Source organism: Polistes fuscatus, unplaced genomic scaffold (genome assembly GCF_010416935.1).
Source record: "Polistes fuscatus isolate 324 unplaced genomic scaffold, CU_Pfus_HIC Scaffold1, whole genome shotgun sequence".
In the NCBI taxonomy this organism is placed as follows: Eukaryota; Metazoa; Arthropoda; class Insecta; order Hymenoptera; family Vespidae; genus Polistes; species Polistes fuscatus.
Genome location: NW_025112997.1, coordinates 6,846,539 through 6,864,839, shown reverse-complemented (window position 1 = coordinate 6,864,839; position 18,301 = coordinate 6,846,539). Strand labels below are relative to the sequence as shown.

At 29.7% G+C, this 18,301-nt stretch overlaps 1 protein-coding gene across 5 annotated transcripts in view; it reads right to left on the bottom strand.

Annotated features, from left to right (window-relative positions):
- Positions 1 to 18,301, bottom strand: part of LOC122520072 (GATA zinc finger domain-containing protein 8-like) — a 236,318-nt gene that overhangs the window by 14,661 nt on the left and 203,356 nt on the right. For all 5 annotated transcript variants that reach the window (XM_043640005.1, XM_043640013.1, XM_043640039.1 and 2 more), the window contains 2 exons: positions 10,275 to 10,443; positions 8,985 to 9,139 (listed from right to left, as the gene is read on the bottom strand). In XM_043640005.1, the coding sequence (XP_043495940.1) occupies positions 8,985 to 9,139; positions 10,275 to 10,443 (324 nt within the window). The remainder of the gene's footprint in view (positions 1 to 8,984; positions 9,140 to 10,274; positions 10,444 to 18,301) is intronic.

Genomic DNA, 18,301 nt, shown 5'->3' with positions numbered 1-18,301 from the left:
TGACGATCTACGACGTCCACTTTGTTCACATTTCTCCTCTCTCTCTCTCTCTCTCTCTTCCTCTCTCATTTTGTCTGTCTGTCTGTCTCTCTCTCGCTCTGTTTTTTTTTTCTTTCCGAGTCTCCTTTCTCTTCCCATTTCATATCCTTTTCTTCTACTCGGTCGAAAAAATCTTTGAAATCGTGAAATCCCCGTTAGCCATCTTAATCCGGATATTCGTTCTGCCAGCAATCTCCCCGCTAACGTGAAAGTGTGATCGAGTAAAAGAGATGGAAATAGTCTGAGGTTTTTCATCAAAGTAACCGAACACGCCTCAGATAAAAGCTGACATTTGAAAGATAAAAGTAGACGAAAGAGTAGGGGGGGGGCGGGCATCCTTCGCAATTTTTTTTTCTTCTTTTACGAAAAAAAAAAAATTACACACGCGCGTCTTAATGATCGCTAAGATTTTGTATTCATCATGCGAAAAAGGTGGTTGGTTCGATATAAGGTTAATGCGTTCTTTAGATTTTCCTTTTTAATCTTAGACAAAGGGTCATCGACATTTACCAAGGCCTCTCCCCTTTTCTTCGATCCCGGACTCGTAGACATTTTTTAATTAAAAATTTTAATTAAAAATTAACATATAACGTTAAATACCAAAAATTATCAATGAATAATATAATTTTTTTCTTATTACAATTATTACATTTTTATTAACTGAATTAATTAAAATTAAAAATAAAAATATGCATAATTAATATTATTATTTATGATATAATAGTAATTAATAAAATTAACTAATGCTTTTGCTTGTACGCGTTAGTTGATCTCGAATTGTAAGAAATAGTTTCGAGTTTAAAATTAATAATTGATCATGAAAAAAAATATATTCCCTTTTTTTAATTATTAATAAATAAAAGATTACATTTTTTCGTGCAATCGTATGTAAAAGTGATGGTACAATGTATAATAAAATAAGTTAGGAAATTGTTTACAATGATCGACTATCATGATTAAACTGTAGCGAGGTAGTAAACGCAAAACGATTACATTGCTTGGAATACTCAATGCCGATTACTGTGCGACGTTAAACGAATCGGTGAGAACGGTGATTTTACCCGGTACGATTAATGTTACCTCAAACGATCACACGCTTAATGTAACTTTGCTATATAACAATAGTGTTTCGAGCTGGTGAGTTTGCTTGTTCACCGATTTATCGACTCACATCCGCTACGATGCAATTCCTAAATAGAGGAAAGCACGCGTTATACCGAACTACATTGCACGCATTGCTGGATACGTTGGTAGTAAAACTCTTTCCTATTTGTTCACTTCCTCTCAATCTACCGTTCCTTTTTTTCCATGTGGTCAATTTTAGAAAGAGAATTATTGTAAAAGAAAACGAAATGTATTAGAGCGTTTTGTTTTTCCTGTTAACGTATGGCTGCTTTTTATTCGGTGAATTTTTTTTTTTTTTAAATAAAATATTAGGATGTAATGCTGTCATTGGTCAGTATCTATTTAAAATTTGAATTTTTTTTTTTCAATAAATAATTACTGTTTATAATGAAACATTGATCTATATAATATGCGTTTATCCCTTTTTATAAATATTGATTATCTATTTGAAATATTAATAAATTATTATTTACTAGCTAAGAAATTTGAAAGGGAATTTTTATTTGAATTTCTCTTCGATTTCGCACATATCTTTAAATATTCTTTTACGTTGAAATTTTTATCTCCAGTTGGTCAGTTTTAGGAAATAGAAAATTCGATTTTGTATGTACGTCCTTTGTCAAATCCGAAAGGCAAAAGGATATTTGATTTTTCCTTTGTTAACAAATTTGTCAGAGATTTTTATTTGAATTTTTCTGCGAGACACGGGGGAAAAGTGTGTTTCTTGAAATATTTCGATATTTCGTTGGAACCTTTTGAAAACTATAACGTTTTGTTCGCGATTGAAAATTCGACGAATAAAATTTATCGAATATAAAAAGAAGAGAAATAGTTCCTATTCTTCTTATTCTTTTTCCTCTTTCTTCTACCATTTCCTTGTTCACGCAACAAGGAATCTCAAAATCTTTTGAAACCATTGTGAGAACTTTAACGACACGATCGATCATGCCAGTTATAACAATTCCCAAGTAAACTACAAGTTTACTTTCGAACAATAATCACGTAGGAACAACTTACTTTCGAGCATTACAAACCCTTTTGTCCTCTCCTCGAAAATTCAACTTACATTTAGAAGTTACGAGATTCGAACTAAAATTATCGTCTACCGACGACTCTAATGTAATTAAATATTTTTCTCATTCTCCAAAGTAAATTAATCAAATTTACATACAACCAATAATTCTGATCAAATAATAAGAATTATACAATGAAAATATTTACAAACGATTTAGAACATTTCGCAGTTGTTACAAAAAAAGAAATAAACTAATCTCAAGTTAAAAAAAAAATGTACGTTTAATATTCTTTAAAAAAATATATTTAAATAAATGTTCTCGAAAGGATTTCAGTTTTTATAATATAATTACGCGTAAATGTGATAATTTGTTTGCTACAATTATCTATGAAATACAAATATAATCGATCGATTATTAGAATAAAAAAAGAATGAACGAAAAAAAGATTCTTTTCTTTCTTTTTTTTTTGATGATAAAATTCGAAGAAAATGAATAGAAAGGGAAGATGTATGGGATGAAAATTGTAAGGGTTGAATAGAGATTGGTATGTTAAGTAGAGAGGTTGTTAGAGAGTGTCCTTGAATCAAAAACGATGGGAGTCAACGTTCTTCGAGGCATTTCGAAACCAGGACGTTAGACTTAGAAGAGAAATCACCTCGTGGTGAGAGGGCTTGACCTCGTGCCCTGCCAACATAATCCGGTAATTTCTCTTTCTTGGTTGTCCCAGAGGTTATGGTGGTAAGCCAAAGAGAGTGAGAGAAAGGGGAGGAAGAGGAGGAGAGGACTCGAAGGTGAGACCAATTAAAGCGATGTATCACTAGATACAATCAACTCACCAATCAACTCAAAATTGTTGTATCTCTCCATTAGACTGTCTGTAGGAAAATCTATGGCGAACGCATAGTATTCAATTATTCTTACACGTTTTAAGCCATTTTTTAAGTCAAAAATAAAACTGTAAGATATGTAAAGTAATTAGGTGATCAGAAAATTATTATAATGAGTATTTTTATACGATTAATCATATGGTTTAATTAATTAATGTTTGAAATGTGAATATGTGAGTTGTGAAATATTTAGAATCATTTTTATTTAAATTGATAAAATATGAACCATATGAGTAAATTACTTTTAATCGTTTTATGAGATAATTTAAAATAAAAGTAAGAGTTAGATACGAAAAAAGAAAATGATTAAAATTAATTACACGCGTTTAATTTGTATTATTTATATTAGATTGATATGAATGATACGAATTGGGATATGTTTTCGGTAACATTTTATATGGGAATCGTTTAATATCATAAAAAGTATTATATTTTATCGGTAAATCTTAGTTCTCTTAGCTACTGGGAGAGTATTTTTCTTACTTAGAATAGTTGGCACCGAATGATATAAATTTTCACGATGTCGTACAAGTACCATCAAGAATGTAAAGAAGAAAAAGGACGAGGAGGAGGAGGGGAAGAAAGGATTTATGCGGATTTCACCTTCTTGCCTCCACTTCCTTACGTTTAACTGCTAGCAGTATTACGGGGACAATGGCGGTAAAACTAGCCTAGAAGTACTTTTGCAAGTAGTTTCCTTGAAACCTGGGGACTGTGGTCCACGAGGACCAAAGAGAAGAGACGAACGGGATTCTCGACTTTTTCTTGTTTACATCACGAAAAAAGAAAAAAATAAAAGAAGAAAGAAAGAAAGAAAGAAAGAGAGAAAGAAGATTAAATGAAAAAAACTCGTTCGCTTAGTATTTTCATATATTTTTGATCAGTATTGTTTAAAATAAATAATTAGTGTATATTAGTGTATACGTGTGCGAAAGACCGAAATTGAAGAATGTCAAGATTCACATGATTCTAAAATTATCCTACATTCTTGTCTCCTTTTACTTGATTTCTCATTAAATTTCACGTATTCAGCTTAACCTATTAACACCGTTCGAGTTCATTAATTTCACGTTAACAACTCTTTGGAAATGATTAAACGAGAATTGGTGAATAATTATACCAATTGCAGCCTCGTTTAGTTGGTCCTTTACCTGAATTACTAAAATTTTGTTGCACTGGCCATTTATTCCGACTACTGGCAGTGAGTCTTATTCGCCTTTTACCTAAATCCTTAAAATTTGGTTTACTAGCTTTCCAGTCGAACTACTGACAATGAGAATAGCTTCTCTCGTGTTCTATTTCTATCACAGGAGAAGTTTTATATAAAAAAGGAAAAAAATCGTGGCTGGACGTTACAGAATTGATATAAAATTAAAAATAAGTAAATAAATAAAATTCAAGAAGAATATTTCGTTCGAAATAAATAATTTTAATTTATCAATATTTTAAAAATACACAAATGGTCAGTATATTAATGAATCAAGATTGCCTCAGGATAGCATAGAAAATTCATTATTTTATTAATAGTTATAATATTAGCCGCTTATTTGAATTTTATTGAATAGAAAATATCCAAAATATAATAATTATATATTTTCTTTTTTCACTTCCATTATTTCGTTTTCTCATCATTTTTTTTTCCAAATATTTCTTTAACCAATTTTCCCCCAAGATCGGAGATTTCTTAAGGCAAAACATTACGAACTAAACTTGGTTGCCATCGCGTTAATCAAATTATTAGCCTCAGAACGACCTTACGTTTCCTTTTCTTAACACTTTCAAGCAGCTACGGATTTCGCTCGTTAACTTTCGCAACTTTCGGATAACATCCAAATTATAAGGGGCCATTAAAGCCTCGGCCAGCCTGATCCTCTTATATGGAAGCAGCCGCAAATGACCTTGTTTTCTCTCTCTCATTCTCTTACTCTTTCTCTCCTTTAAAAAGTTATTAAGATCTAAAAACGAGTTAAAAACACACTCAACCAAAGGTAAAAATGTTTTCGAAGCAAGATAAAACTGCAAAGTATCTCTACCTACTAATTTGTATAATGTTTCTTTTAATTAATTAATTATTACAAACGATACTGCAGACATAATTCTCAATGTTACTCTACTTTCATTTCTTTTACTTTTCTTTTACTTTTCTTTTCTTTTCTTTTTTCTTTTCTTTGAATAATTGCTCGGATAATGAACCAATTCTTTCTTCCCCTTTTTCTGTTTTTCTTTTTTTTTTTTTTCTTTTTTACGGAGAACGAAGTTGTCTCTTTTATCAAAGATTTTTGACTTCTTTCACATTGGAATGATTCACTGGTACGAACGGAACGAGGGAAAGAACGAACGACTCGATCAATATTCAACGTGTATAACGTTATATACATCCATACGTAACACACACACACACACATACATGCATAGATCCATACATGCATTTTGACATCTTGAACAGATGTAACGAAATCCGATATTTCGTACCTCGGTGAAATGTCCTTCACATTTCACATAGGAATTTTCTTTTTAAATTTCGTATTTTCACGATCACCGGTTATATATTCCCTCGGGAGAATAAATTTCTCTCATCAATTGACATGATCGATTTAGAAACCTACTGGACAAAATATCCTCACCCGAAATAATTTTCTTTTTTTATCCTCTTTCGGAAATCTTTTTCCTATTTTTAAATATTATTCCGATTAAATATTATTATTCATCATCATCGCCATCATCGATTTTCATTAATTACGTTTAAACAATGGAGAATAATATAGCCGGCCAGGTATAAACATTACTTTAATACTTTCTCGATAATTTTGATTCAAATTGACATATTCTAACCGCGAGAAACACTTTATACGCAATCAATATTTATTCGTTATATTATATAAAAGTGTTGTATAGTATGTAAAGGAGGTTTAACAAAAATTTACATACGACACGATGACTAATTTTCTTTTTCAATATGATAGAAAGTTGAAAAATTAACGTACATCGCATACATCTCGTAATTGATTAAAATAAAGAAATGTATGAAATAAACAAAACAGAAAACTGATGATCATAGAGCAAGAAAGAGAGAGAGAGAGAGAGAGAGAAAGAGAGAGAATACACATTTTTCTCGTCGACTGCATCCGACCACAACAGATGCTCGTTCTCGTATTTCGTGCGTATGTTTAAGGATAAAATGGTATTATGGTTATAACAGAGTGACACGAAAAAGTGAGAGATATTAGTGGGAGAGAAAGAGTGAAAGAAAGAAAGAAAGAAAGAAAGAGAGGTCATCGCGTTTTCGTTAAATGCGTTAGTATGTATTGTATATCCGTGTGAACGTATATATACGTGCAAAGCTGGCAAATGAGTGAACAAGAAGAAAAAAAAAAATAGGAAGGAAGTAGCACGCAGCCTTCAGAGGCTATTTTTTTTCCCTCTCTTCCTTCCTTTCTCTCTCTCTCTCTCTCTCTCTCTCTTTCTATATATATCTTTCTTCTTTCTCTCTTTTTTTTTCTCTCTCTCCCTTGCTTGCTCTCTTTGAAACTCTCGTTTCATGGCATCACCACCCACACCTCATTTTCATGCTCCTGTCAAATTAGGGCTACTGCTACTTCCATTTCCATGAAACGTGTGATGCCATCGCCGTTCTCGACTACTCGCTAATTCTCTCTCTTTCTTTTTTTTTTTTCGTCATTTTTGGGTCATATCTGTTAGTATGAACGTAGGTAGGAAGGATTAGTCAAACCAAAACTGATAACGTTCGTTCGATATTTCATCGCGACACGCTTTTTTTATATTATATTTTTTCTAATATATATTTATATAGTTTATAATAATTGAAATTGTATGTTTCATTGTTAATATACAAATTGTTACAATTCCTTCGTTCGTACAACGCGTCTTTTTTCTATTTATATTTGTTCGTTGTAAAATAGTATTCGAGAAGATTGTAAACAAATTTAGTAAAATTCGTTAATTTGATTAACTAGTATTTTTCTATTTGTTCGTGTGTGTGTGTGTGTGTTGTTTTTTTAAAGATTATATACAATACATACCACTAGAAGATTCTAAGAAAATTCGTTTGTTTAATCAACACGTTGCTTATCGATATTTGAAATTTGTTTTATTTATAACAATTGAAAAATTAATGAAATACAAAATTTGAAAAAAATCGAAGAAACGTTCAACTACATACTTTCGAATATAGATTTTCCATTTGCGTGTGTAAATGAGATTAGGACAAAGAGAAACAGGTACCTTTTTTTTTTATGTATTTGTATAAAACTGTTACATATGTAAAGACGTTTGCCACATTTCGACAAGTTCAACGCGTTTGGTGGTTTCGGACGAGTTAATCTGAAACGGCGTTGAAATGATTTATCGTCGTACAACGCAACGTTAGCTAGCCGTGCGAAGAATAAATCTATCCTCCACTTTTCCCTTCTCTCTTTTCCTCTTTTTTTTTTTTTATTTTTTATTCTTTTTTTTTTTTTTTAATATTTTTTTTTTAACTTCACAGTCAGGGAAAAGTTGGAAAACGTTTTTGAATTAAGGTCGTTGGGGAAACGTTCCTCTATATCTTTCTCTATTTCTATCTTTCTTTATTTTTTCTCTTTCTCAAGAGATTAACAACTTCTTACGCGAGAAATAAATAGAGTCGCAGTAACGTCGATTTATCTACAATCTGTTCCCACACTTATTTTTCTTTTTTATTTTATCTTCATTTTTTATTTTCTTTGATAAAAATAAAATAGCTTTTGGAAGAATAATATTTGGTTGATATCGAAGCAAGGATAGGTAAAATAAAGATGAGTGAGAAGTTTGGTCAATTAATTTTTGAAATTGTTATTAAACGTATTCAGTTGGGTAATAATTTATAAAATTGTGAGTATTTGATATTTAAATATAATTACATAAATATAATTGAATGAGTGACTGGTAGAAGGGATTATGTTAGAAACTACAGATATCTATTTAATTAGTATAATAATAATAATAATAATAATATTGCAATAAATAATAATTAGTGCTGATATTTGTAATACAAACAATACAGGTCTTATTTATTTAAATAGAAAGTAATAAAAATATCGAAGTTATTAGCTAACTCGTCATATATTTAAGTTTAGAATTTAGTATTAGTACGAAAGTTAGCGGTATTGTGATTAATTAACATTAAATTCTTTTTTGCTTAATTAACGTATTGCTATTTGGCCATTTGCTAGTCGTATCTACGAAGAGAATATCGTTTTTGGTATTATGACATTTTCCGAGTTAGTTCAGCAAAGTACTATGAGAGCTTACTATTCAAAGGATTAACGAACTGGATATACATCTGCGATATATTCAAAAGCAAAGTCGTAGTAACTTTTTCTTTTGAAATGAGCTAATGATACCGTAGATTAACATTCATATAATTTAGATTTATATTAGATATTGAGAAGAAGAGAAAATATTTTCTAAGAAATATAATAAAAATTAGGTTTTTAGAAGAACACAGTAAATTTATTAAAAGCAAAGTTGTATACCTTAATATAATAAGAATTGATTGAAGTTCATTCTCTCGAGGATGAATTAGATATATTTAACGTAAATGATAAATATAATTCACAAACACCATTTCTTGTATCGATCATTCTAAATATTTACCTCGATATTCGAATCGACGTATCGTATGCTTTTCTAATTTGTCCAAAATTAAAAGTGATTAAAGATCCATGAGTTATTTAAAAAAAAAAATATAGCAAATAGTGTGCACAATGTATTATGTGTAAAAAAATTTATTACAGTATGCTATCATATAATAAGAGACGTATTATGCGAAAGATCACGTAAAGAAAAAACATTTCGCAATTTTCAGGGCCGAATCGAAATTTTCGTTTTAATCGATGATGAAATAAGTTTTTCATCTCCTGAAAGATAACATACTTACCATTGAGAACATGAACAGCTATAGTCGTCTTGGATATTCCAGGCACCACGCAACTGTAGTTACCAGCGTGCCTCGGGCTTGCTCTTTCCACGATCAGAGTAGTTACTATCACATAAACCTCCTTGCCCTCAGTCATCTCTGTAGTCCTGTTCTCGCTGGAAAACGAGATCGAATTTCTTTTACCTCAGTAATGTTACCTTAGATAAAACCTTTTTCAAAGCATACTTCCTTTTCCCTTTCTCTCTTTCTTTAACATAACAATACTTCTTTCCACCCCCTCCCTTCACCACCTACTCACTCTTACTCTCTTATCTTTTCGCATGAAATTAGATTTTTTCTATCATTTATTACACGAGAATGCAATTAATTCATTAACATATTGTTCGGATAAGACGTTTGGATGAATATCGTATGTAATAAATTAAAATATTCAACATGTCACAATTTAAATAAATAATATTACTATTTAACAAGTTTATATAAACATTATATAAATATAAGAAAGTCAAACGAAATTGGACAAATGAATGAACAATGAAATTTGTATTTTTAATGACTACTTGGTCACTGGTATTCAACTAATGAATTTTGAATGACTTTGGAGTACGTTACCAGTCTCGAATGTGTTAATTATTATTAATTATTATTACCTGTCTCGCTTCCTAGTTATATTTGATTCATTATTTTCTAATTTATCTATGCTCTTCTTCTTTTATTTACCAGTTTTTCTTTCTTTATCTTTTCGTATACTTTGGCAAATCAAACTAAAGAAGAAATTAGCGAGAGAGGGTTTGAGAGAAAGGGGTTGTCTTTATTCGAGAGGAAGATGTTAAGCTACTGCTGAGAAACGGCAGCTTAGGTATGCAAGCTGCGTTATACACCAGGTTGTCTGATAATTTCATTAAGAAGCTTACTTAGATGTGTCTTGTGGAATATGTTAACGAACGTTAGCGTTGAAACATACTTTTCTTATCTTTCTTATTCACCTTCTCTTTTGTTTTTCAAATAAACTACTCACGGGTATATAAAATATTTTCCAAAAAACGAACGAACAAACCTTACGCAAAATTTTTATTATAAAGTATTCTTACCCAACGTTTCTTTTCTTTCTTTATTTGTTTTTTTTATTTTTCATATAAAAATTTTTCTTCGCAAGAAAATTCAATTCGAAATTATGAGACACATTATTGGATTGGCTAATAATAAGTTTATGCAAGTGTATCTGACATTTATTTATGTATTTCTTAATATTTGTGGTTAGTTTTTATTTATATAAAAAAATAAACTTACCTAACGTTTTCGATGAGTGTTTCATCTCCTCTCTTCCAGATGACCGTTTCATTTTGAGATTCTACGATATCCCTAGCCTCGCATCTCAAACGAAGTGCGCTTCCAGCTTTTAAGTGCCTGTCCTTCGCAACTATTCTCCCAGAATCGTCCGTTATCGTTAAGATAGGTGCTGAAATGGGAAAAAAAGAAAATAAAAAATCGATCAATCGAACGGTTTACTTTCGATTTAGAGTAAAACGAACAGGTTTTCAACTAAATAAATACATCAATTTTTAATTATTCCATTTGTTAATAATTTGATAAGTTTCTAACATTAGTTTTTCAGTAATAAATTTTGTAGTTTAATCAATTAAATTCTGCTCGCGTGTACGAAAAGAATTGTTTAATTAATTAATAAAATTAATTTTATATGTCATATGTTTGCAATTTTTTTTTATATCGTGTTGAATCAAATGAAAATATTTATTTATTTTATCGAATATTTTGGAGTACATCTAAACTGTTTCAAAAAAAAAAAGAAGAAAACAAAAGATTTTGAAAATAATTCGAACTATATCGAGAAATAAAAACAACGTTACCTATAATAAATTTATGATAAAGAACGCGCGACCCGTGTTGGATGCCGTATCTCTGAAAAATTCAAATTTCTCGCCTTTAAAACTGTCTCGTATTTCCCAATGAACCGAGATAAAAAAAAAAAACATAAAAAAGAAATAGGAAAGCGACCTGATGGTTTTCTCCGTTTCTATTTTTTTTAAATAATAAATTTAAAGAAAAAAACGCTACATGTGATATTATCGGATTTTCCTATGATATTTTTCTATGTTACTCGAGCTTATCGTTCAACAATCGTTTTATCTCTTCTTTCTTTTTGTAGAATATTTTTGACGACCGGTTCGAAAACGTTTATCGAAACGAGGATTATTTTTCTAAGAAAATCGTCCTCAAGATTCAACGACAAATGCTTCGCCACGATTTTTAAGTCGATATGCAAATTTCAATCACCTCCACTTAACCCTCCCCCGGCTCCCCCTTTAGAACCATAACTTTTCCATTCTTTTCTCTTTATCTACGTTCCCTTTCTATTTCTCTTCGTCGTGTGTCGTTTGTTCTTTTTCGAATCGATTAAATAAAATAATTTAAAAAATGTACACAATATATTTTCGTATTTGCGCGTGTCTTTTTTAAATCTACCAAAAACAAGATAATATTTTTAACAATTGTGCTTCTATTTATGTGGCGAGTAATGAAAATACAAAACATTCGTTTATAGTTAACAAACGATGAGAGAAATACAAACGAATTAATTTATTATTCGTTAATCGATGAGGTTAATTGTTTAACCAATTACTGTTGATTCATATTGAAAATACAAAGTGAAAATGTTCAAAGGGAATAAGACAAAATGGGAATATTATTCGTCTTCGGATGGAAAACACCGAATGAAAAAAAGTATAAACGCGAATGGTACTTCAAGCGTAAATATCAATTACTTTGAAAGGGTGTTGATGGAAATACGAGTAATCATTTTGTGATAGAGATCCTCGGAGAACATTTTTTGATCAGTATTCGTCGTATTACTGGATCGTGACATCGAATAGAATGGTATCATTATGCGTGTGTAACAATTATAATAATTGAAATACCTAATAATACTAATTATAACGTCTATAATGTATTATCTATACTTAAGCAACGAATTGTTTTTATTTGTGAAGTACTTTGAGAAGAAATACTTTGAAGGGTTCGTCAGAATTTCGAAGACGAAAATTTCAAGAGATAATATCTTTTTCTTTTTATATTTATTTTCAATTGAAATTTTCTATTATTAAAATAAATCAAATATCAATAGGAATCATATTTTATATCCCTTTTCGTTTTTTAGATTTCTCAATCAGATAAATCTTTAGTTTAATATAATAATTATTTAAACTAAATTATTTTTAGTCTAAATTTCCATAAAAAGAAAAAAAAAAAATCCAGTAACGACCACCTTACAATCTATAAATGCAATCTAGAAATAGAAAGACGAAATGATAACGATAAAACGTTCAACTGAATATTAATAATTAATTGAAATACGATACAAAAATATATATGTAAGATATTTTTTTATAATCTTACATGGAAGATACAGACACAGGAAATTCGAATCAATAATTCTTACGGTTAATACAAATTTTATTAATAAAAGTATTATAACGATATAAAAATCTTCCCTCTCTACTCTTTACTCTCAGCTCGGCCTAGTCAAGACTCTCTTTTACTCTTTATTGTATTCTCCGTTCTCTTTGCTGATCCACTCAAGACTCAAGATTCAAGACTCAAGACTCAAGACTATTTTACACTCTGTTCTCTCTGCTGATCCACTCAGAACTCTATATTTTACTTTCCTCTTCTCTCTCTCTCTGCTTGTCTACTCAAGAATCAAGACTCAAGACTGACGTAATCTCATTCATACCCTTAATCCCTTGTCGTACAACAACGAGTAAGACTCGTGGTAAGAAATTTGAGCTAAAAACCATAAGCACGAGCTTGTCTCGTGAAACCTTGTTCGATGCAGATAGGTAATGTGCAGATTATCTAGGTAATTTGAGAAATAAAACAATTTTCTACACATTAACGCGGACCATCTTACAATTAATTAATCTTCACATTACCTAGATAATATACAGAATAACATTGATTTTTATAATTTAGCTGTAATATATACATACACACCTAACTTTAGATTCTTCTACATTTTTCTCGGTTGCGATTGTCTATTTTAACACATCCTTTGCACACACATACCAACACAACTAACTAAACTTGAATTTTTTATCTCATGTATATTATGCGACTATTGCAGTATCTATTGTAAATAGATCAATACGAATAACGATAACTATGCATACACCTACCTACGAGATGATCAATTTTGGTGTCTATTAACGAAAAAATTGGCCATACATAAAATGACAAACCTTAAACGTTTTCATATAATAAGCTACGCGAAGGAAGCTATCGCTTAAAGTGACGAGCAAGGTGATTCATCATGTCTTTTACATCCTCCCCCAAAACCACCCTCTGATTGATCACGACGTATTGCGGATAAATAATCGTTCCCTTCTAAGAAGAGAAAAAGATGCGCCTGATCGTAAATCTTTATCTTCCACTCTCTCTCTCTCTCTCTCTCGTTTCTTTGGAAAGGGAAAGATAAAAATGTAGAAGTGTTCTTCTATGGTGTTTTGCACGAAAAATAAAAAATAAAAATAAAGAACAAATTTTCTCCATTTTTTTTCGTGTGTGTGTGTGTGTGCGATAAAATTATCTCCAATTTGTAAAGCGATAAAAATTTATCTACGTTTGAGATGATTGGTTACAATAAATAAAAAAAAAAAGAGAAAAACTACAAAAAACATTGACGCGAATTTTAAACGTAAAACTATTTACGTAAATTAGAAATATTATCATTATTAAAGTATTAGTATTACCAGAGTGTATTTAAAAGTTTTAAACTTTATACGAAACGAAACACATAATGATAAATTTATTCGAGCATCTAAATTATAAATCATTTATTTAAATAGATTTTATCCAATTAACATATGTTGTATTATGGAATATTTTGAAAGTTCTAAGTTAGAACAAAAGCACCGGAGGCGTTGAAACCTGCAAAAGCTTTGAATACGCGCATACGTGTACACACACTAACTTACGTGCATAGATATATGTAGCATCATATATATGACCTGTAGTAACGCGTCTTTGGTTAACCATAAGTACATTCGAATCGACGATGAACCATAGTCCTCTACATCCAACAAAGGAATTTCCTAGCTAAACGAGGAAACTAACAATGCGTGTAAGTACATACCTGGTACTAACCTTACTAATACAACCGCACACTGATATATAAATCTTTACTATTAACTCCTTCTAATAACCTCTTGTATATTTTGTTTAAAGAAAGAAAAGGACAAAGAGAAAGTAAAATTTCGTTCTTGGTTTCCATGATTTCTCTTCAAATTTAAATAATTGCGTCCTTTTTATATTATATATATTTTTTTTTTATTTTATTTATAATATTTTTCATTCTATAGAGAAATTATCAAAGATATCGCATTGAGATGGATTGATTATGATTATACGATTACTTCAAAATAGAATATCAAAGATTACGACGTATTATTTCGAATTATTTAATATCAATCCCTCTAAACGAATCTTTGTTTTATTTAAACTTGCTTTTTGTTCAAGTTTGAGTTCGAGTTTTAGAAGGGGGATGGCTCGATTGTTCGTGGTTTTTTTTATTTTTTTTTGTTGAAAATTAATATTCGTTCTTTTTCTTCTAACAATTTAATAGAAATTTTCAGTGATAAATCGCATCTCGATGGATCGATAATTTATATTACCGATAATATTTCATCAATTATTACGATAATACGATTATCTAAGAAATAAGATTAGATATGATTGCATGTCATTTCGTACAGTATCAAAATTTATAAATGAATCTCTCTCTCTTTTTATTTAAGCTTCTCGAAGAAAAAAAAGGAACGATTACTAAAGAATAAATTCTTTAAGAAGTACCTACCTACTGAGAAAAGAGAAATAGAAAGAGAAGATTGAAGGAAAATTGGGCTTGTAAGAAGGGGAACGGGAAGGGGGAGGGATGAGAAGGAGAAAGGGGAGGAGAAAGCAGTGAGACAAGCTGAATGGTAATCTTGAGCTTGAGACTTTTCTTCTTCTTCTCGAGAGATCGCGAAAATAAGTGAGCTTGAAGTTCTGACGGAGAAAATGATAAGTATCATTTAAATTGGATTCCATGGTGGAGGAGTTGGTGAGAGTATCCGTGTGTGTTTTCGAGTGACTCCTTTGTAAGATTGACTCTACTAACTCATGTACAAAAATCTTTTTCTTTTCTAAACATTGCATTGATAATATTAAAAAACATTTCATAATAGAAATCTTCATTTTTTTCTTATTTTTTTAAATATAAATTTAAATCCAATTGCGTTAAATGTAAGAAATCTAATAAAACGCAATGCTGTAGCGTTAATTTGTTATCAAAATATTTCCTTGAAAAAATAAAATCTTGACAAAATAATGCATTAAATTTGATTGATTACCGGTAAATAACGTGTTGATAATCCATAAAACGAGTAATTGATGTGTATATTAAATGATAAAATTAAAAAGAAAAAAAAAAAAGAAGCAAGGAAAAGTTAAAACAATTAATAAATTACAAAAGTTGATTAACATTCACTCGAGAATAAATTTAATATGTTGAACGTTAAATAGGAATGTAATTGGGTGATCCATAAAAACGACGTCATTTGCTGGATGCACTTTAATTTCTGCAATTGCACGTAAAATATTCCAATCACGCAGAAGAGAACGTCGTTAACTTTATGCGAATCGTATTAGGGAGAAACAGGATATCGAAACGTTATTCATCGTTAAACATTTGTTTTTATTTTATTTTATTTGTACTTTTTGAAAAAGTGTCTTCGATTTCTTCGTGAGAAAAAAAGCAGATAGTATTAAACCATCTCGAATTTCTTCGACTCGATTGCATTCGTTTACTCGATATATATTCGTATGTATGTGTATATGTTTATATAAGTACGTAAGTAAGTATGTATTGGTATATCTCTTCGTAGATGTATTATTCGAAGAGACTCTTCTCTTCTTTCTTGTATACCTTTCCGCATCGTTGCCGATATCGAAAGCATCCAAGAAATTCTGTAAAATCTACTCTACGAGATAACTCGATATCCACGATCTTACAATTTTGATCGTCGAGTAATATTTCATTGTGGATTTTCGTTCAACACCGTTGTTGAACGATCATCACTTTTCAATTCTACGTGCTACAGCTATCTTCTGTATTATTTGATTTCTTATTTTTGATGATACTTTTGTTTGTTTTCCTTTCCTCAATGGTTTTATTTCAAACATTTCTATGATACACATTTTAAACAAGACGTTATATTTATTTGCTCAGTTATTTAGTTAAATGTACGATCAATACTCTTACGCGTGTAAACATTTTAAATAGAAATAATATCTCGTTAGTATAATATTTTAAATAAATATTAAATATTCAAATAATATATGGAGAAAGAGAGGATTTGCATAAGAGTTAAATTATTGTATTTATTTATAAATTTAATTAAATTCATTTAATCAAAATATTGATCGAATAAATAACATCCTTTTGAAATTATCATTATGAATAGCAAGATGTAATTGTATGCTCTGTTTAATAAATTAATTAAGAAACGTCTTTTTTTGATTAAATGAAAAATCTTGTAGAATCTTAAAAATAAATCTAAATAGTATATGAAACTTTTTTTGTAGATGCTTTGAATTTTTACACGAATAAAATGTACTCTCTTGTCAGAAATATAAAACGTGAAAATATTTTTTAGACCATTCTCATTTTTGATCGATTCGCATTTCTTCTTTGAACTTTATCATTGTTATTTCGCATAACACTAGTCAAGATCACGAAAAGGAGAAGAAAGAGTAATAACAATAGAAATGATAAGACGAGGAAGAAAAGAAAACAACATTTGTTTCTTGAGAATACGATCTATTTTCTCAGGTAGCAAAACAAACTTTGACTACGCGGAACCAGAACAATTATTTTTTCGGAAAGAGAAAAATGTAAATGAATCATGATAGAGAAAAACAGAGAGAGAGAGAGAGAGAGAGAGAAATTTTATTATAATTAATATATATAAGATTTTATTATAATATTCAATAAAATCGATAAAGTCACTTAAAAAAAGAAAAATTAAAATAAAATAAAATAAAAGTTATTTTACAATACTTTTAAGCGTTATAAATAATTACAAATGAAATATTTATTATTTCTTTTCAACGGGAAGTAAAATAAATCGCAAAAATTTAATATATTAATATTAATATTACAAAATTATTATATCTATGAATTAGAAAAAATTAATATTAGTAATAAAAATAATTATTATCGGCAATTACTATGAAAAAAGAAAAAAAAATAATAATTTGTATCTCCATCATTTTTTATCGACGATAAAACAAATCACTTATTTTAGTTAGATGTCTTTTCCAATATAATCGTTTCGCGAATGAAGTCTCTCTCTCTCTCTCTCTCCCCCTCTCTTGCTCTTTATTTTATTTTTCCTTTCTGGAAGGTATGGCCATCCATCAAGCTACAAAACTAATCGATTATCCATTATAGAAAATTGTTAATATCGAAATTGAACTCTATTTATTGGCTAAACTTATATTCGACGTTATTGCACATTATTGATTCGATCATTCGTAGTTAAATATAAAAAAGCGTACGATATAAATAATTTCTCTTGAACCGAAATGGCATTGAAGAATCATTTTTTTCACGTCGGATCAGATTTAATATCTCTTTCTTTTCTTTTATTTTTTTCTTTTTTCTCTAAGGATAAGTTACAAATTGATATCATTTTTCGATATTTTTATTTTTTTGTTGTTCTTAAGAAGAAAATAAAACAATCTGATAAATCGTTGATACGAACGATTGAAAATTTAACTTTTCGATTAATCGTGGATTACATAAACTGGAGAATTCGTATTAGTGAAGGAATTTCTCATTCCTACCAACACTCCCCCTTCGCCCCCCCCACCTTTCTATGTTTCTCTTTCATCGATAACGCCCGATAAATATTCGATGCATATTCATTGTGTTTCGTAGATATTGATTTTAGTTTACTTAAAGCTTCTACTCTCCAGTATTCATGAAGCATATCGAACTTTGCTTGTCGCGGATTTGCCGATTAATTTACAAGCTACTCACTTTACGTTATAAGCTTGTTATCATCAAGAATATATTTCGAATAGGTGTAGAATAGAATTTGCATTACAGTCTATAAACTTTCAACGTTAAGAAATTCTTCAAATAAATACAAAATAAGATAATAACAATAGTTTTCATCGTTTCAGTATTTGAAATAAAATATGATTATTTAATTATTAATATTGATTAATTATATTATTTATAGTCATCATATATTGTT